The sequence below is a fragment of the Protomyctophum bolini genome, assembly GCF_963924005.1.
Source record: "Protomyctophum bolini genome assembly, chromosome: 9".
Lineage (NCBI taxonomy): Eukaryota > Metazoa > Chordata > Actinopteri > Myctophiformes > Myctophidae > Protomyctophum > Protomyctophum bolini.
Genome location: NC_137870.1, coordinates 39,515,323 through 39,535,743, shown reverse-complemented (window position 1 = coordinate 39,535,743; position 20,421 = coordinate 39,515,323). Strand labels below are relative to the sequence as shown.

At 42.8% G+C, this 20,421-nt stretch overlaps 2 protein-coding genes and 1 long non-coding RNA gene across 3 annotated transcripts; 1 reads left to right on the top strand and 2 right to left on the bottom strand.

Moving 5' to 3' along the window:
- Window positions 1–2,988: 2,988 nt before the first annotated feature.
- LOC308320823 (broad substrate specificity ATP-binding cassette transporter ABCG2-like) lies at window positions 2,989–5,436 on the bottom strand. Its single transcript, XM_080771505.1, has one exon. The coding sequence runs from the start codon at window positions 5,288–5,290 to the stop codon at window positions 3,302–3,304; it is 1,989 nt and encodes a 662-aa protein (XP_080627631.1). The 5' UTR covers window positions 5,291–5,436; the 3' UTR covers window positions 2,989–3,301.
- Window positions 5,437–8,574: 3,138 nt separating this feature from the next.
- Window positions 8,575–20,080, bottom strand: LOC308321988 (presenilin-associated rhomboid-like protein, mitochondrial). The gene is made up of 10 exons (XM_080773150.1): window positions 19,987–20,080; window positions 13,845–14,067; window positions 13,155–13,295; window positions 13,008–13,056; window positions 11,826–11,921; window positions 11,574–11,723; window positions 10,888–10,958; window positions 10,417–10,518; window positions 9,892–9,989; window positions 8,575–9,414 (listed from the first exon to the last, which is right to left on the bottom strand). Exons 1-10 carry the CDS (start codon window positions 20,058–20,060, stop codon window positions 9,309–9,311), a joined length of 1,110 nt encoding a protein of 369 aa, XP_080629276.1. The 5' UTR covers window positions 20,061–20,080; the 3' UTR covers window positions 8,575–9,308.
- LOC308321014 lies at window positions 16,781–18,988 on the top strand. The gene is made up of 4 exons (XR_013964580.1): window positions 16,781–16,818; window positions 17,101–17,133; window positions 17,244–17,291; window positions 17,596–18,988. It is a non-coding gene; the product is annotated as an uncharacterized lncRNA (long non-coding RNA).
- Window positions 20,081–20,421: the final 341 nt, after the last annotated feature.

The following is a 20,421-nucleotide window of genomic DNA, read 5'->3' as shown; positions in this document are numbered from 1 at the left end:
ATAATAATAATAAAAATTTGCTCAGATGAGTGATAATTTCTTTAGGAGCATTGAACATATAGCAGATCTTACCAAACGTTCCTGGACCAGCCTGGATCTTTGAAGCTGAATTTGTGTTTTCTAATGTGTTCTCCTCCTTATCGCCTAGTTTTATTGTTTTTACGTTCCTCTGAACTGGGTTTCCGAATTAGAGATGTGTGTCTCTGTTGGTTCCTGTGAAACTGACTCTGTGAGGGGGGTATTCAGGGGGGGTCAACGAACTCTGGGGAATGACAAAACTCTCTGACATACACACGTCAAAATGTTCAGGGTTGAAAAGGGATTTCAGCGTGTTATAAAAGCAGTATCAGCGCGTGATGCCGGCAGATGAAAACGTCAATTCTACTTTGATTGTTCACCTATTTTAGCTGAAAGTCATCTATGAGATCAGTAATCAATGACGTCAGTCGTCCATGACTTAAAAAGTTATTTCACAAAGTATAAAACACGTGACAAAATAGTACTGGTATTCTGTGGCCTATACTGGCAGCATGGATAACAACATAAAGTCATAAAAACTGTTCATTATCAGATGTTAGGAGGAAAGAATTAACATCCAGGAAGCTGTGATGAAACTGAGGAGGATGATGTCACACTTGATGATGTCACACCACCTTGCGTCACACCTGCATCACGATACTTGTTGTTTTTAAATATAGGCCTGAATATGAACATGTGGATCCAGATCTACATGTTCATATTTAGGCCTATATTTAAAAATCACACGCGTGTGAAGTGAGGGGCGCTCTTGTCGTCATACATCATCCAATAAAGAATGAATATACCTACGTCTTCATGAATTAATTTTCCAACTTATTATCTTTTAACCATGATACAATTCGTTTTTAGTGGCAAGATACTTTTTAACCTGTAGTGGAATAAAAGTATAATATTTGCCTCTGAGATGTGAGATGTAGTGGAGTAAAAGTAAACGTACTGGAAAGTATTCAAGTAAAGTAAAGCCTACCTCAAAATTGTACTTAAGTATGGTACTTTAAGTAAATGTGCTAATAGTTACTTTCCACCACTGTTAAAACCCATTTTGGGCGGGAACCCCTTTTGGTGTTTTAAACATTATGTTATAATTTAGCTATTGAAAAATAGCAGATCTACATGCTCATAGCGCGCCACCGAGTGGCGTGCTACGAGCTTGTAGGTCTGCTATTTTTGAAAAATCAAGAAAATATTTACTTCAGAAAACTGGAGGATTTAGAAGATTTTTTTTTTAAATTCTGAGGTCAAGCCTAAATGGGTTATGTAGTATTTAACTCCCTAGTCTGATGGGAAATGACGCCTTTATCTGGACAATATGTGGTGATTGAAATAGAAGGTGTCCTGGTGTGTGTGTGTGTGTGGGACAGTGACCACTTACTGGACTTTACACTCCAACTACAGAGAGATGTTTGTTTCCAAGCAGTCGATCAGTATCACTGTTCTACAATCAATACTGTCCTATACAGGCAAACAGCGGGAAACGCTTTCTGTCTCAGTGCTCTTCAAACCTCATCCGTATTTAGCCAGAAAAGAATATTTTGCACCAGGTACCCCCATAAAAGATTTGTGTTTGTTAAAATGTTTGGAAACTTGTAGATCGTCGATTTTCAAATAGCTGGTGTACAGTATACAGTAGGTTAAAAGTGGTTAAACAGATTTTGATGCTATATGAACACCTTTTTTTCCGGGGAACCCCTCAAGAACCACTTTAGATCATTGCTATCACATGGTAGAAATTTACTTCCGTCAGAGATCTGTCTGATATAACACAGTTTCTGTAAATATTACGGAAAAGCAACTCTTCCATACAAAAGCTATATAGCTAAGTATCTGAATGATGAAACTTTAAAATTGGAGTAGACTGCTGAGATCCATTGATGATGGCTCATCATTTTGATTGATACACTTTATAGTCTTCAACCGTGACATTTATGTAACTACTATCTAACTATCTTAGTCCCCTGCAGGGCCTCACCCAATTATGATCCCCCTGTACACCAAATCTCGTCTATTAAGCTCACAGGAGATTGTAGATCTGTTATTTTTGCCAAATGTTCGCCTCAGAAAGTCTTAATAATAGGGACGCTAGGAGTCATGTGGTTAATAGTGGTTCAGTGTGTTCTAAATGTTCATCCCACAAATGAAACTCAGATCTTTGTTGATGTGGTTTGAGTTCAGAGAGAGCTCAAGTATGTTTCCTGTTACGGAACAATAAAGTGCTGCTGGTGGTTTTTTACAGCTGGTTAATGGTCAACCGGCACACATCAGATACAAAGACGGACAAAGTCCACAATTGCTACTGTCTGACAGGGCTATAAAGATCACACTGTGAAGTGAGGGGCGCTCATATATCATCTCATTCTGGCCAATCACAATTTGCATCCTCACTTTTGTCTTCAATGTTTGTGTTAACACAACGTTTGTGTGCACAAACCCTCAAAGCTGGACATATGAGGGGCTAGCGCCCCTCAAAAACATATGTAAAACATCACTCCAAAAAACACTGGATGTCACAAGGTCACAGAAAACCCAAAATCTGATGGATGTCATATAGTGCAGGCAGTGAGCTTCCCAGTGGTCATTTAGCAGGTGCTCTTAATCCAGAGCGACATACAGTAAGCAAGAATAATACGTAAGGTCAATACATCAAATACATAGACATTTGGAAGGGACAGTGTTTATTAAGGACAATACATACATACATGTTAATATGTCACCTTCTCAATGAAGGTACAGTTGGCATGATTCTATGGTTCTATGGAATGGATAACAACGTTATCATTAAATATCTTGAAGTCATGTCTGTCTTCTACTGTAATTCATAGAGCGCAATGCCTCACGAGGACTATATTAGTCCACAATGCCAGGTGAGCAATTTCGGCGTAGAATTGGCAAAAAAGGCACTGATCTACAAGCTTACAATGTTTTACAGGGTGATATCCGGTGTTATCTGATTTCATCAAAAAAGTGACCACTTCTGAGTCCTATAAAAAATCACTTCACCCCACTGTGAAGTGAGGGGCGCTCTTATCATCATACGTCATCATAAATCACACTCCGTGCTCAGCCAATCAAATCATCACATTCTGTGGTACACAGACACACAAAGCTGTACATAGGAGGTGGGGCTAGCGCCTCTCAAAAAGAACATGGCAGCTGATGTGTTAAGTGGGCCAGATAGGTGGGAAGAGAACACTCAAGTGGCAAAATATCTATCTATCTATCTATTTGTATACAATATTCATTGTTTCTGAACAAGGGAGCCATCTTACGTAAACTTCTTGATGAAACGTAATTTCAGGTAGGCAATCACGAGGAAGACGCCAGCCATGACAATCAGAGCCACATGATTCGCCAACAGATCCCATGTGGTGTATTCGACTCCTAGATAGTCCAGGTACTGTTCCCCCGTGCATATTAGGCCAGCTGGGCTCACACTGCTGTTGGTGGCGTCGGGCGACATGGTGCCGTTGGGCATCACAAGGTCCTCGCAGAACTTCAAACCCACAAACTCGTTGATCTTGAGGGCAGCCAGACCATAGCGAGGAATACTGAGGTACTTTGCCCAGGCCAGCCACGGCTCGACACTGGGGAGGTGCACCAGCAGACCAGAGAAGATCATCATGAAGGCGAAGGTGATCATAATCAAAATGTTTGCTAGTGTGATCACGCTCAGGTCTGCCGACATGGCCATGGTCATGGCTGCGGCAGTGTACCCCACCCCCATCACTGTCAGTGTGAAGATGATGAAGGCGGAAGCTGTGGCTTTCAGACCGATCATATAGTAGACGATGCAACAGAAGATGAAGGTGGGGAAGGTGCGCAGAGTGATGACGTCGGCCAGGATCCTAGACAGGAAGTAAACAGACACTCTGTAGTAGCCACTGATGTATTCATGCACGAAGAGCTTCCGCCCAGTGATAAAGAGTTCAGCTGCCGTCACAGTGTTGAAACACTGGAAGGTGGAGATGAAGAAGAGGACACCCATCCTGTTCTGGATCCCACTCTGGTCATCTTTGACGTTGAAGAAAATAGCACCCACAACGAGAGCCAGGAAAATGTTCACTACAAGCTGGGCCACTGCGACCTGTGGATTCCGCACAAGATCCTTTATGGTTCTCTTGAGCACCCAGTGGAGCTGGTGAAAGAAGGAGGTGGTGTAGGGGACGATGCGGGACATTGTTGGGCTGATGGACTGTTTACACTGGCTGATGCGCTCCAGCTCGGCCTGCGTATCCCTAAAGTAGCAACTGTTCCTGTACTGCTCCACCAGGCACTCTTCAATGTTCTGTGCGGGGCTGCTCGACTCCTTAACCAAGCCCAGTTCTTCAGAGCCCTGCGTCTTGGAGATAGCGGTGCCAGTAGAGTCTCCATTGATGACATCTAGAAAGAAGTCTGCTGGGTTATTGTGAGGTTCACAGGCATAGCCGATATCGGTGAAGTAGTCCAGAGCATTTAGTGCAGGCCCGTGGTAGACCATTTGGCCACTAACCAGCAAGGTCAGGCTGTCGAAAAGTCTGTAGATGGAATAGCGCGGTTGGTGGATGGTCATGATGATGGTGCGTCCATGACTGGCTATCTTTTTCAGCAGTAACAGGACAGAGTTGGCGGTGCTGGCGTCCAGGCCCGTGGTGGGCTCGTCCAGGAAGAGAACGGAGGGGTCAGTGATGAGCTCCATGCCGATGCTAGTCCTCTTCCTCTCCCCGCCCGAGATCCCCCGGATCAGCGGCGTGCCCACCTTGGAGTCGGCCACCTTGGTGAGTCCCAGCTCTGTGATCAGGTGATTCACGCGAGCCTCCTTCTCCCCCCGAGGCACCGAGCACGGGAGGCGCAGCGCCGCGGAGAAACTGAGGTTCTCCCGCACCGTCAGCGTGCCCATCACCACGTCGTCTTGAACCACGTAGCCCGAGAGGCACTTGAAGTTGAGCGCCGCCTGTGGAGCTCCGTCCACGAGAACCTCCCCGGAGAGACCCGCCGGGTCCTTCCTTGCCGCGAGAATATCCAGGAAAGAGGACTTTCCGCTCCCAGTCGGTCCGAGAATTGCGTGCAAACCAGGTCTCATGATTCCATTGAGGTCCACCAGTACTTTCCTGGTTGTGGTGTTCTTGCAGAGGAGGCCGGACTTGAGCATCACTTTGTACTGGATATTGTGAAAGCTCACAGTGGAGCCAGACGGCTGTTTGGCCAGCTCCACGGCTGTGTCGTTGGTGCCGAGATCATCCGGCATGGCAATGTGTATGGCATTGGCACTATCCATCCCCCTCTCTGTATAGAGAGCACCCAAAGTTAGAAAGACTGGGGGAAAGCCACAACCAATGAGGTGGATGTGTCTGTAGTATCTTGCTTAAATATGGAGTCATACGTCATAGATGTCATGCAGAAATGACATCACAGGTTTTTGTTAAAAAAAGAAAATCACAACTGTGTGAAGTGAGGGGCGCTCTTATCATCCAATAAAAAAAGGGGGGGGGGGGGGATCCAGATACGCATGTCCGTTTTGCGCGGCGTGGAAAATCTTCACCAACACTGAGGATTTTTTAAGCACAAGATGAGAAATTAAAAGCACTGTAGGAAAAGTCTGGTCTGATGGCAAATTTATTCCAGAATTAAGATGTATACAAATGATGTTCTCTCAAGGCGTGTTTGGGAGAACATGAAAAATAAATGGACATTCATTGAGTATATGAAGACCAAAAAAAAGAAAAAATCAGCAAAGGGGGTGTGTCCTAACATGACAAGTTCTGAGATACTGGGCAACAACTGGGCAATGAGCCATTCAAGCACCGGCCGAAACCAGAGCTTGACTGGTCCATTGATAGATGTAGCAATTGACATCTGCTACATCAGGGGTGTCCAAACTTTTTTCAAAGAGGGCAATATTAGAAAATATTAAAACACCCAAGGGCCAACCTTACTACATCTCCTGACATAATGTAGTGACATATAACAAAGTCACATAATGTAGCGTCGGACTAGTCTATAACAAAGTCACATACAATATTTCATATCAATGGTCTTTTGTCGGGTGTGTGCTGTGAACAAAAAGTGTCTCTCAGCCTTTTTTCAAGCCATATCTCACATTACCAAATGTAACCAGAGGAGCAACGTAAAAATAATAATACAAGGAAGAAGGAACAAGGAACACTGACAAATTATATTCTGGGAAATGCCCAGGTTAAAAAGCCTGATGGAGGGGAAAGGAACTGGTTGGAATAACGTATTCCTTACTTCCTTCCACACCCCTGTCAGGTGTAAAGGAGCAACTTGGACACTCAGGCATGAAGGAAGCATGAGTTGAGAAAAAAAAAAAGTAAAAATGTCATACGGCCCGGCTGCGGGCCGTATTACATTTATCCCAGGGCCGCATTTGGCCCGCGGGCCACACTTTGGACACCCCTGTGCTACATCTATCAATGCTAGATGTAGCAGCTACATCTAGCATTGATAGATGTAGCAGATGTAGCAAACTGGTCCATTGATAGATGTAGCAAACGTCACGACCTTGGAGAAGGCAGGGGAGTGTGCATTACGTGAGAATTGGTACACGATGCACACGTACGGCTGTCCCTCCCCAAGTAAGCATTATGGAGTTTAGGAACATTGTGAGAGCAACATGTTAAAATGAAAAATAAAGGGAATTGTGGTTGAACTGGTCAGCTCCCAGTGACCAACAGTAGAAGACTGTGGTTGTACTACTTGGACTTAAGCCCTTTGCTCCTCTAGGGTGCATACTGTAGGTGCCATTGACAAATGTCCTCCATTTCACTCGGCTTTTAGCCGTTCTTTCGAGATCTCCCCAGTTGAGCCCACTCTCTGCCATTTCTGTCTCAATGCTCCTTCTCCAGCTGTTCCTGACCTCGTTTGCTTTATTTGGTTGTATTGTATTAGAATCCACTCAAAGACTCCACATTGAGAACCAGTGATATCCATGTATTATACATAGTATGAGAGCAGTGGCTTTACATTAGGCTTTTATTTGGTTCAAATAAGAAACATACTTTACATTAGCTCTATATTAAACTTTACAAACAGCTCTCATCTTTCAGCTCAAAATAATTTGGAAAACGTGTTGAAAGTTATGACAAACGTAAGAAAATCAATGCATAACAAAGACAAACTTCTCCGCTCTGGAGAAATACGATTGCATTATGCTTCAAAAACAAAAAAAATAAAATAAATTGGGCTGAACATTTACATAATTAATTCTTCTGCCATGTAGGGTGTCCAAAATATATTATTTGTCCACTTTAGAAGATTTTGAAACAAGTATATGATGCTTGCTTCCTGTGTGCATTATACAGTATGACGCATGTGCATCAATGTCCACATTAGGCTAAAGTTACTTTGGTATATATATCGATATATTCAATTTGTCCGACCGAGCACTTCTATCCACAACTGGCTGAAGCACGTTAGCAGTGACGAAAACTCTTCATGGGGTGTGTAATTGATAGAAAGTAGGTAGTTTTCGGTAGGTAGTAGGCCTACCTTGCTGGCAAGATGGCAGCCATGTGCAGATCATCAATTGAGACATTTAAATTCTGTGGTCAAGTAGGACACCTACTGGTTGACAAGTGATTCACCCTCATAAGTGCAATAAATCCTCAGCCCACACAGAAGACCCTGATTCAGTGAGTCCCAGGTTACTTGCTCATCAATTCGAGAACCCATCAGCAAATAAAGGAGAAACAGCGCCCTCTTCTCCTTTAGTTGATGCGAGTCAACAGTCTGTCTCGAGAGACTACTTGCTCATTAACACAGTCTGCAGCTTTACAGTGCCATTTTCTTTTCTCTGCTTCTACCCGATACTATTTGGGATCCCTCCTAGTAAACCACAGTAAAAGCCTCAGTATAAATTGAACTAATGAAACTCAGGGCTTAAAGCCAAAAGGAATCCCAAGACTGAAAATTACTTTTTGCAAATCTGCACTGATCATTAAATAACCCCTATGAAATCCTCAGGACTGAAATCCGTCCCCAGGACTGAGAACTTTAAGCCATGGAAACTAGTACAAATGGAACCAAATGGACCCGTTCTCATCAGAATCTCATCAGTCTCTGGCCAGTACTTTAACAAGAGACTGTATTCTTGTCTCTAGTCTGTACCAAATACAATTTTCACGCACCGTGCAATGGCGGGTTAATAGGATTTACAATCAGTCAGACAGGCAACAGCGCACACAGTCTAACGCACTCCCCTACCCAAGTAATAAGGAGTAATAAAAAGTATGAAAATGAACAAGATGCAGGGCTCCAGACTAGCGTCTTAAGTTGGTTGCAATGGTACGCCTAACTTTTTCATATACTGTAGGTGCACCACCATATCATTTAGGTGGACCCACACAATACCGACCTGCTGAATGTTAGGTGCAACCAATGCACATTTTAGTTGCACTGGACAGAGCTTTGGGTGCATGTGTGAGAATGTACTGTACATCATAATGTGGACGAGCAAATGTTAGTCATGGTGATGTACGATGATAAGAGGAGCACTGTGTTCATTTCCTAGCCCTGATCAGTCATTTACTACTTTTTGGAGTAATGAGCATCCACACTGGTTACAATTAGATTTGTATGTGAAAGTGTACATTTGATAATTCATCGTTACATACGTAAGCCGGGCTTAAAAGGTCCATTTGGTTCCATTTGTGCAGTCTCCGAATGAAGAGGAATCTTCAGATTTCCCCCCGAATCCTGTTCATAATGTGAAGAGAACAACAAGCCCCAAACAAACTTCTCCTGTGAAATGCATCTGGCGTTATTGGGAATAGGAAACCATGTGTTTGACGTCACAGACGCACACAGGTTAGACATATAGGACATCATTTCCCATCCTATATCATGTATGATCTCACATCAGAACAAGGTAATTGTTTTCGGTTCAACATCTGCCAATTTTTTCCTTTAAACTAATGTTGTGCGAATGGGACTGTACTGTATGTGTGAAGCCAGACCTGAAGCTCGTGTGCAGACAAACCATTCCTATACTTTGATATGCTGAGGTTAAACACCCTGCTGTCCACGTTATCCTTCATGGTGTGGCTCCAGATAAAAAGAACAAAAACACTCATTTATAAATGCGCTGAGTCATAACATCCCTCCAAGAACGGGTCACCTTTTGATGACATCATAGCCAAGTACTGGTATTCCCTCGACGCCACTGTAGCTAAGGACATGTCACCTTTTGATGACATCACTCTCCTTCTTGGTCCTTTTCTCATCGGTGCTGGTAGAGCCGGAGGTCAAATGTCAAATGTCTCTAGATGGGTTGGTCCTCAGTTGGCCCCGCCCCCTGACCCCCGTGTTCGCAGGTCATGCCAGAGCTTGACGAACGGCTCCCGGTTCTTCCAGATCAACTCATGACCATACATAATGTACCAACTAGAGAGACACACAGACACAGACACACATTAAATACACGTCACCTAGAATGTCTTCTGTGAATGCGTGAGTGTGTGTGTGTGTGTGTGTGTGTATTCATTTGCTATATTACTCATGAGGGCCAAATGTCTAGTCCAAAAGTATTAGTAGAATTCGAGAAATAGACGGTGTGAGGACACTTTTCCTGGTTTTCACAAGAGAAGTGGTTGTTAACAAAAAGATGATTAGGGTTGGGATTAGGGCTATGTCTCCCTTACAGTATACATAGTTGTGTGTCAGTGACGGGCACAAAAAAGCTGCTCTAAAATGAAATCTCACAAAGTGTCTAGCAGCACGACACAGTGTGAGCTTGTAGATTTTCAGCTTTAGGGTTCGACTTAAAAATAGCAAAACATTTGAACAAAATGCCAGTCATAAAATTGCCATCCGAAAATGGTCTTGTCCTCACAAGAATAATAATACAAAGGTGTGTCTTACATGCCAAACAGCGCTCCTCCTAGATGAGCAGCGTGATCAAAGAACCTCCAGCCCAACACCACCCCTACTGTATCAACGGCCATCATGACCTTCAGAGCCTGGAGGAGAGGACACACACACACACACACACACACACACACACACACACAGTTTGCAAAACTTACAGAGGAACAGTTATACAATAATGCAAAAAGGATAACACAAAAAGCCCTGAGCACTTGTTTCCACTGTGGTCCTGTGTAATGTGTATTCAATTCAAGACATAAAGACAATACTATACAAAAAAAATCATATAGGAGCTAAAAGTATATTTACAGAAAATATAAAAAGGGGGGTTCTTTTGGCACACTAGAAGACTTGTCTAGGCCCAGTTGCAAATTGCAGACATGGCGGTTTTGAGGGCGGGTAGGAGTGGGGAGTCACACCTTTTGATGGCCGGTGGTAGGGCATAATAGCAGAATGAATTAATCTGCATTTGTTTGTTTCTTACTGACAGACAGTCAGACAGACAGTCAGAGTACTAACGTTTCCAGCAGAGAAGGTGAAGTCAGGCAGGAAGATCAGAGCCAGTTTGGATTCTGGCATCTTGGTACAAACAGCAGCCAGGATGGTCATGATGGCTCCTGACTGCACGCACACACAGCCACGCACGCACACGCACACACGCACGCACACATGTTAATTACCAGCTGTCTGTACCAAGTGTGCACCAAGTATGTGTACCAGGTGTGTGTCCAGGGTAACAGGTGTATGTGTACCAGGTGTGTGTCCAGGGTAACAGGTGTATGTGTACCAGGTGTGTGTCCAGGGTAACAGGTGTATGTGTACCAGGTGTGTGTCCAGGGTAACAGGTGTATGTGTACCAGGTGTGTGTCCAGGGTAACAGGTGTATGTGTACCAGGTGTGTGTCCAGGGTAACAGGTGTATGTGTACCAGGTGTGTTTCCAGGGTAACAGGTGTAGTATGTGTACCAGGTGTAGTATTGTGTGTACTCACCGCTCCTAGTGAAGGACCAAACCTCCCCGTCGCTGTTTTACTCATGTAGCTGGCAAACGAAGAGATCACACCTGATGACAATAGAAAATAATGAATGGAACATAAATATCGCCGCTGTCAGGCAGAAACCAGCTAACTCCAAAAAGAAACTTGGTGTGTGTCTGTCTGTCTGTCATATGACCCGGCGGTGTGTGCAGTGTATCCCTCTGTCCGCTGGTCTGTGGAGGACATGCATTCATCTCTGTGTAGGACTGGGACGCCTTGCTGTTTAATGCAAGTGCTTCTGGATAAGATGAGAGCTTCTGCTAACCCATTTAGACCTGAGGACGCATCCACGTCACCTTAGCTTTTAACCACCATTACTTAAAACTAGCAGATCTAGATCTGCCATTTTTGAAAAATAGAGAAAATGTGGAGCAAATCTTCAAGTATATACAGAATTATTTCACAGCGAAAGTTTTTAACTCAAATGTTTGCTTCTGGGTGTGTGTGTGTGTGTGTGGGGGGGGGGGGGGGTGCCCCTGAAACAACATATTTTCAGATGGGGGTCGCCGGCCGAATACATATAATTTTGGGGGTCCTTGACATGAAATAGTTTGAGAGAAACCTAGAAAACTGTCATGATTTAGAAGACAATTGTAGAACCTGGTCTCAGGTGTTAATATAGGCGACATTGTAAAGTGTACCTGCAGACATGTAGACAGCCAGGAACTGCTCTCTGCCCAGCATGGTGACCGCAGTGTTGGAGAAGCTCCACAGAACATACATGTTAGCAGCCAGGTGGAAGACACTGTGGTGACTGAATGCCGACAGCACCATGGGACTGCACACCTTCTCTGTAACACACACGCATTAAACAAAACGTGTTAATGATGAATGCGTGTGTGTGTGTGTGTGTGTGTGTGTGCGTGCGTGCGTGTGTGTGTGTGTGTACTGACTAGAAGCAGGGTTGGATGTGAAGTATCTGAACATGGTTTGTTGTAGGGCAGGAATTCTCCAAAAGAGTGACACCAGAATGTTGGCTGCTATGATGCCTGAGAGAGAGACAAAGCAAACGCATTCAATCATTAAAAAAACAGTCAACCAAGGTTACAGTACAACCTAAACGATACTTTCCATTGAATCGATATTTTTTTTATTATTATTCTTTTGCAAGTACACAATATGTGTATAATAATAAAAAATACAAATAAATAAAAACACGAAGAAAATATGTTTTTTTTGGGGGGGGGGGGTGTAGATATGGAATCTATGTAATATTTATTTTGGCTGTGCCAGTTTGTTTTTGAATATCGCCCCTGACAAATACACCATATCATAATCAAAAACTAAAACTAAACTAAGAATTAAGAAATATATATAAATAAAAAAGTAAGCTAGCAAACCCACACCTGGGTAGAACTAAACTAAAATTGAAAGCAGTCTAAACTAATTCATTAAATTAAAAACGAATGAAATATGCAAAACTATACTGTAAGAACATTTCAGTGAACCACCTTTCATCTAAAAACTAGTTTTCTCTCATTGTCCAGAACCATACTGTGTCCTTCATTCTGATTCTGAGATGATCGATTACAGTAGAATACGTTAAGAGTCTCACTAGACAAGCACTTACATTTTAATTTATGATCCGTCACATGACGGCAGCATGTAGATCCATTCTTTTTTGCCAAAGCGACAATGTCATTTGTGACCCGATTTGACTGAGAGCCTGCCATCGCACAAAATCCAGCTTTTCTTTTCTTTTTTATTTCTTTTTATGAGTTAATAGCACAGGCAGACTCTTCACATACTAGAGCATATCTGAAATAAGTGTCAAGAGCTGAAATCGACATGTAAATATGAAATAAATGCTTATCATGTAGCTACAGTAGGTGTAATGTTAGAGACCACAGAAGTGAACCTTTCAAGCCCGTTTTCTCAACTCGCTGTTTTCTGCAAGACATTACTCTATAAACCATTTTCATTTCAAAGAACCCCAGTTTGATAGGCATTAGGCCACATACCACCATCCAAAATTATTTCTATGGTGCAGCTCCTAAAGAGGCCTCTAACGGACCATCGGACAGTTAACGTCACAGACAGACAGACAGTCAAGTCAGTCACCGACAGAGACCTACCAGTAGCAGTCCGCTGGCCTTCACTCAAACTATTCCACCATTGGTTGACCTAAAACATAAACAGCCAGTGAGCCCAGGAACAGGACGACATTATATCATTGTAAAAAGTAAAACCGAGGGTGACATGGTGTTTGGAGTCTCACTGACCTCTTTGCGGAAGTCTCCTTGCTTGCTCGGCCGTCGTTTGTTCAGCCAGTCTGTCATGGACTGGTCAAAGTAGCTCTGGACCCGAGACTTCAGCGACTCGTACTGCCAGATGGCAGCTGCACCGAATGAACACCCTGTAAACTGACCTGGAGTTAGGCCTGCTGGGCTGCTGGGCAGTACACATTAAATAAACATTAAATACATTAAATACAGTATAGAACTATACAAGCTCACAGTGCGTCACTTCGTGCCGCAATCTTGTACATCTGCTATTTTTATTTACAATCTTGAAAGTGTTTTTTTTTTAAAAACACAAATCTTCTTTTCTGGGGGCCACCCCTGTCGCAAAACATTTTCAGATGGGGGTCCACGCCACGGCCAATATGGTTACATGCGATTGGTTCGACGTACTAACAGTCCGACACTAACAGGCATGACGGCTGATTCATACTCCTATTTTACCGCTGTTTCGGCGCTGTAGTGCCGAAATTATTTCGTTTCGTCAGAACCCAAAAACTACCCAAAACACACACCCAACCTCACAGGAATCCACGGGTTCGTTTTAACCTGCCGCGCAGGTCGGGAGCGGCGGTGTTGTGTTAGTATGTCTAGCCAACGTATGCACCCTGGCCAATATAACTACTGCTCTAAATCAGATGAGCACAAACCAAAGTATTGGATATGTCCTACCCCTACAGTGAAGACCAGTGGTTTGACCAGTGAACCGAAGCCTCTGGTGTTGAAGCTACGGGGCCGGGGGGCCACAGGGGGGACGGCGGTCCCTTTGTGGTGGATCAGATCCTGGGTAGAGTGTGTCTGGGTCTGGGAGGGGCCTGGCTCCTCCACTTTCTTCACTTCTGGCTTCTTGGTTGTTTTCTTGAAGCCACATCTCTGCTGGAAACAGTGTCCCCACCTGGAGACATACAGACACAACAGCATTTCAATAAATAGGCCACATCTTTATAAATACTAGTCCATGATAGTATATATTCATTTTTCACACAATGTCCGTCCGGGGCTATTACCCAGACTACAGATCCTGGCGTGAAAATAGCCTTTTCCCCAGGCTTTTACGACCTGGTGACAACCTAATGTCTGCATTTCCCCCCGGAAACTATCTTTTACGACCAATCACAAGTTCAGCACTTTCATTCACGGGAATGTAAACATATTTGTAAAGACTCAACGTAATTTCACTGGGTGGTACTTCAGTCAAATTCCTGTACTTCCATGTAGACACTCAAGCAGCTAGGTCATGCCCAGTGTGGGGAGAATATATATACACACCACTACACAGCATAAAACTTCAAAATCAAGAACATGTATTGTGAAAGGGCATTTTATACTTAGGGAGGGATGTGAACAATTAATAAATTACGCGATGAAATCACTTAATACAATGAATTTAACATTCCACGCAAACAAAGGCTACATATTATCTGAGCAGCTCAAAATGTTGATGATCCACACATGATAGCTTGCTCAGGGGATACATTTAATCTTGACCATCAGGTCAAACTTCGTGTCAGATCCTGTGTCCACTGTCCAGGTTAGCCCCGCAAGCAGAACCCGAATGTAGTAAAGTTTCTGACACTTTGATTACTTAAGCGACAATCAAATTTCATAAAAGCTTTATGTAGGGTTCCGAGAGGGGCTATGTCCAGGTGAGACACTAAATGTCACAATAGAAGAGCAGGGAGACAAAATACAACGACCCCAATTAATACTCTTATCATACAGATTGGACAAAAAAATAAACCAAAGTTTTGACTCTGAGGCTATAAAACTCCCCCTACTAGAAGATAATCATATAGCAGTGGCTTATACAGTATACTGTCTATATGTGGAGAATGTCACCTGCTCAGTCATCACGGGTTCATATTAGCCCTTAGCCCCTCTCGGAACCCTACATAAAGCTTTTATGAAATCTTTATACGTAGGGTTCCTGGTCACGCTAAGATTTTTCAATGCGATTGTTGGGACGCGGATATACACAAACTCATCGTTTAGTCGATCGGCGCGGTATTACGACGCTTTTTATTGTGTTTGTTTACGGATGTGCGAACTATAAGTACCTTACATACCTCTGATAAAATCTCCTGTGTCGCGGAAGCCGTTAAGTATTTTTAATCCATGTTTGATTAAAAATGTCGCTTTGATTTCTTCTTGTTTATTTACCGTTTATTGTACCGCCTCCCGATGTGCGGTTGGCTTTGCGGGCTATGTCCCTGCCTCTGATCTGCTCCGTCATAGCTGTAGCACCACTAGCTAGCCAGATAGGCGGTACAATGAGGTGTCAATAAACAAGGTAGGAAGAAGCAACATTTTTAATCAATCATGGATTAAAAATACTTAACGGCTTCCGCGACACAGGAGATGTGTCGGTATGGTATGTAAGGTACTTATAGTTCGCACATTCGTATGTCAATACATGAATAAACATGGTAAAAGCGCGCAGAAGTCCGTCTCATGGCGTGTTTACATTGTATTTGTTTGTGCGTAACTGGCGACAGCCCAGCGTGAAGCAGGACCCAATGCAGTAAAGTCATAAAAGTGTCAGAAACTTTACTACATTCGGGTTCTGCTTGCGGGGCTAATTAGCCCTGGTCAGTGAGAGACTCGCTGTAAGCACTGCACCAGGGCTAGGTTCATACCCAGCTAACATTTCCCCGCTAGCTACCGCCTCCCGCTGTCGCCTTCACAGCGTAGCACGCCCGGGCTGGCTTGGACTTCCCCCCGCTGTCCCCCCGTCAAACGATCGCGATCAGTTACTTTTTAATGCGATCGTGAATTTACAGCGATTTACAGTCCCTCCTCACGCTGACGTAAGGCTTGCCTCCCCCGCCCGTCTCTCTCTCTCTCTCAGACAAGGATGTGCATTATATGTATAAAATACATAATTTTTTAACTATTGAATATAATTAAGTGGATTCTTCTTCTACTTCTTCTTCTTGCGGTTATATTTATTATTATTATTATTGTTGTTGTTATTAATAATAATAGAGCCGAGGCTTTACCCGGCATGCATTGCAGTGTTGTTGTTTTTGTTGAATCGACGTACGGGGGTGGAGGCAGTCGCAGAAGACAAGACTCTCCAACAAATGCTTATATTAGTTCTTACACAGTTTTTCTCCGGAGAAATTCAGTTGAAAGGTCAGTGTATTTTTATATCCGATATCTACCGTGTGTAGTGTAATTGCCCGTGTTAGAATCGTTTCGATCTTTATCTGTGTATGTTTCCCTCTAGCTAGCTAGCCTAGCTACCTGGGCAATCTATTGTTTGGACGAGGGGATAAGGTTAGCATTAGCAAACGTATAACTCATGCTATTTTAACAGGTAACTTCTTATTGTGTTGATAAGTCCTTAAACACAATTATTCGAATTAGATAAGATTTGATACGTTGCTTGTGTAGACTACATAAACAGCATTTAGCTGTAAATCACATTTTTTGTCATTCTTTGTTTTAGAACTTCTCCTATGGTACCACATCAATACAGCATGGGGTCTGTGTGTATGTGGGGTCTGCAAGGCTAAATCTTCGTCAAATGTCTGTCTTGCAAATGTAAAAAATATCACATAGTAGGCTAATGTTTAAAACAGACTTTTTTTGTTATTCTATTATAGGTGCAGATGCAGTGACCAAAATGAGCATTGCCATGCAGGTATTTCTTTTACTCTTCTCTCTGTTGTCTCCTCTAAAGGAACTTTGCTAGGCCACAATTGCAAATAAAGATTTGTCTAATTACAACACATTTTGATTTAATTTTAGTCATTTTAGTCATTTTGTTGTTTTATTCTAAGCCTGATTTTTACACTTGGTTGCATGCTGAATATAGCTGGTCTACAAGCTCGCAGCACATTGTGTGCTTGTAGATCTTCTGTTTTCATCAAATTGATTTTATGTACATACAATGTTTACCATTTTGTTGTTACTGTGATTTCAGACACAGGACTTGGATCTGTTGGGCGTACAAACGGTAAGAACATTTCTACCACTGAATTAAGGTTGCATGCTACAAGCTCTCTTGCCTCAAGTTTGCTGTTACATTTGAAAGAAATTTGACTTGAATTTGATTTCATTTTACAGACAAGGTGACATGCTGTACAGAGCTGAGACATCGTTCTTTAATTTAAGGTAATTGTTCATTTTACCAAGGACAGAAAATTGGCACCCAACAATGTGTAACTGTGTACCATTGTTACCATCATAACATTTTAAATGACTGAGGTGTATTATGATGAGTACTGTGGCACTCTGTGCCACACTATGAGCTTGTAGATCTGCTATTTTTCAACAGATAACAGCTTTTAAAATAATGTTTAAAACCTATGAGGCGACACAGATGCGTCCTCAGGTCTAAATGGGTTAAGGCAGTGGTTCTCACAGCCATCAAAACGTTATCCCACAATAATTTATTTAATTAATTCTGTGATTTCAGACGAACTTTCGCTGGAGGAAGACCTATCGACTTCAAATGCAACCTCTGCTGGAAAGGCTACCACCAGTCGGGTTTCCCTGACCCTCTACTATACGCAACATCCAGACCTCAAGGAACGCACCCAGCTTTCCGTGCTCGGACATACAGACATGGGGACATACATACATTGCTACGCTCAGAAACTCCTGACTCCACTCAGAAGAGAATTGGTGTTTTAAAGACTTAAGCACTTACACTTGAGAACTGATGTCTTCTAAATCCTCACAGATTTTAGTTAAAACATTTGCTGCAAAATAATATATATTTACAGATTTGTGCCACATTTTCACGATGTTTCAAAATTAGCAAATCTACAAACTCGTTTTCAACAGCTTACAGCTTTTTAAATAATGGTTAAAGTGGCTAAAACCAGGGGATCTTGGACTTCAGTGACAGGGACCTGGGGTCTGAGAGCCGGAGACGTTGGACAGGGTGCATTTTGGAACTTCTGCTGGCGGCCACCACCAGTCAGGCTTCATAAAGGAAGGAAACGGACAGGCACGGCAGGCAGCTCATCAAATGGTGGTCCGTGGCTCAAATGGTGAATAACTTTGGCATGAAAAGGGTTCAAACCCACCGCTATAGGGGTTTCCAAATGGACTCTTGAATGTATGCTGCACGATTTCTTGCTCAAAAGGTGAATCTCGATTGTGTGTTCTGTTTATTGCTGTGTAACTGTTATTGCAACATTACTGGGCCTACATAACTAACTCCACACAGAATAGACTTGGTGTTTTATAGAAATTAAACTTGAACTGATTCCACAAAATGTCTTCTAAATCCTCGCAGATTTTAGTTAAAACGTTCACTGTGTTTGGGCCACATTTTAGTATTAGCAAATCTACAAGCTTGTGAGCTTGTAAATCTGCCAACAATCTAACAGCTTTTAAAATTATGGTTAAAGTGTTTGAATGGTATGACTGTTTTCTGAAAAGCCTAGATGTTTCTGTATCATTGGTGTTCAAACGATTTACTCCAATCTGAAAATATGTTGTTCCAGGGACCGCGCTACGAGCTTGTAGGTCTGCTATTTAGTTTTATCCTGAAAATGTGCAAATCTTTGAATATATATTGTTTCAGAGCAAACGTTTTTAAACTCATCTTTGCTTCTGGGTAGTCCCTGGAACAACATATTTTCAGATACTGTAGGTGTCTGCGGCCAATTTCATAATATTTCTGGGGTCCTTGACATAACATAATTTGAGAACCACTAATATAGAAACATAGGTTTTTCAGAAAACTGTGGAAATGTGGACACAATCTTATCCAACATGTTCTGGTGGTTTCAGGAAAGTTGGTGTTTTATAGATTTTAGAAGCCAGTGGTTCTCAGAGTGGTCTTAAAGTGCATTCTCAGCAAAATGACATAAAAATCAACCACTTGTATTCTAAACTTGGTTGTTTACATATTTTTTCTATGTGCCTAAATGATTTCATTGTAACCTTTTTTTTTCCTAATAAAGAAACAAAATTAAGTATACATTTGCTGCTTTATTATGTTTCTATAAATATGTGGGAGGGAGGTGAGCATGGGGGAGGATCGAGGGGTGCGGGGTCATATGGGGGGGGGGGGGGGGGTGTCATAAGACAGCTCCACGCTGTCCTGCTGCTGCCGTCGTAGCTGACGTTCGAGTCGCGGCAGAGAAGCGGGGCGCCGGCTACACGCGCGTCGGCGCGCACGGCACACGCTGATCAAGAACGACGCGGCCACATCGTGCGACGCGCCCGGCGGAGGACACGATCGGCGGCGCGCGGCGACCGCCTCCCGCAGGCGGCGCGCCATAACTTGCTAGCTGGGTATATCCTATAGTTCGTGTCAGGACATTAAGGACAGCAGCGCCTTACTCAAATACCGGTACACAACAACTGGCTGGCACCCAGCCTACTGTGGCTGTAGACAATATAGAGGGGAGGACATAATATATCACATTCTCCTGGATGATTCTTATTCTACATACACTTTAATGAGACGCTTCATATGAGACATCTCAGTTCTCGTCTTTAACTTATCACAATGTTAGATCACATTCTGAAAATACCAGAAACTACACCATGTCGAACTGTCTATAGTCTGGGATTTTGTTTTGGATCAGACATTTTCACTGACATGGTCAAATAAAAAGTCAAAGAGTCAAAATAGGGAGAACAAAGTTAATAGATTAAGGATTAAGCCCTAAAAGAGCAGATCTATAAGCTCACAATGCGACGCGATGCTACGAGTTGTGATCTTGTAGATCTGCTATTCTCAAACATTTTCACAACATATCCCCCTGCAGTGGCATGCCGACGCCAGGGTTGAGGTGGTTAAATGTAAAGATAGTAACGCTATTAAATGTAACGTTGCGTCACCTACCCTTGTGTTCCCGTGGTGTTATTGAGAGTTTGCTGCTTCAAATTGAGCCTGAAAACACAGCCTCTCCACGCCATGTTGTCCTGACCTGCTTTAAACTGTCACTCTCTTCACATCCGGGTCAAGTTCAACAGACAACAACACGCTGCTGCTGGTGAGCTTCTCGTGACGCAGAGGGACTACGACATCTAATGGACAAAGACAGGGAGTGCACCAACAGAAATTAATATATCAGAAACAACACCAACAACAACAACAACAACAACAACAATAATAATAATAATAATAATAATAATAATAATAATAATAATAATAATAATAATAATAATAATAATAATAATAATAATATGGGGGGAAGGGGGGAGCTGTGCTGAGCGTCTGTCGCATGTTCTACCGAGACAGAGGAAAAAGTACTTTTTAATGTAACCAAGACACATT

Excerpts from the sequence above, each read along its gene's own strand:
- LOC308320823 (XM_080771505.1), bottom strand. The coding sequence starts at position 5,290 with ATGGATAGTGCCAATGCCATACACATTGCCATGCCGGATGATCTCGGC.
- LOC308321988 (XM_080773150.1), bottom strand. The coding sequence starts at position 20,060 with ATGGCGTGGAGAGGCTGTGTTTTCAGGCTCAATTTGAAGCAGCAAACT. Across the intron at positions 11,724-11,825 it reads CACATCCAACCCTGCTTCTA|AGAAGGTGTGCAGTCCCATG; the intron begins GTCAGTACACAC and ends TGTGTGTTACAG. Across the intron at positions 10,959-11,573 it reads GGCTGTCTACATGTCTGCAG|GTGTGATCTCTTCGTTTGCC; the intron begins GTACACTTTACA and ends TATTGTCATCAG.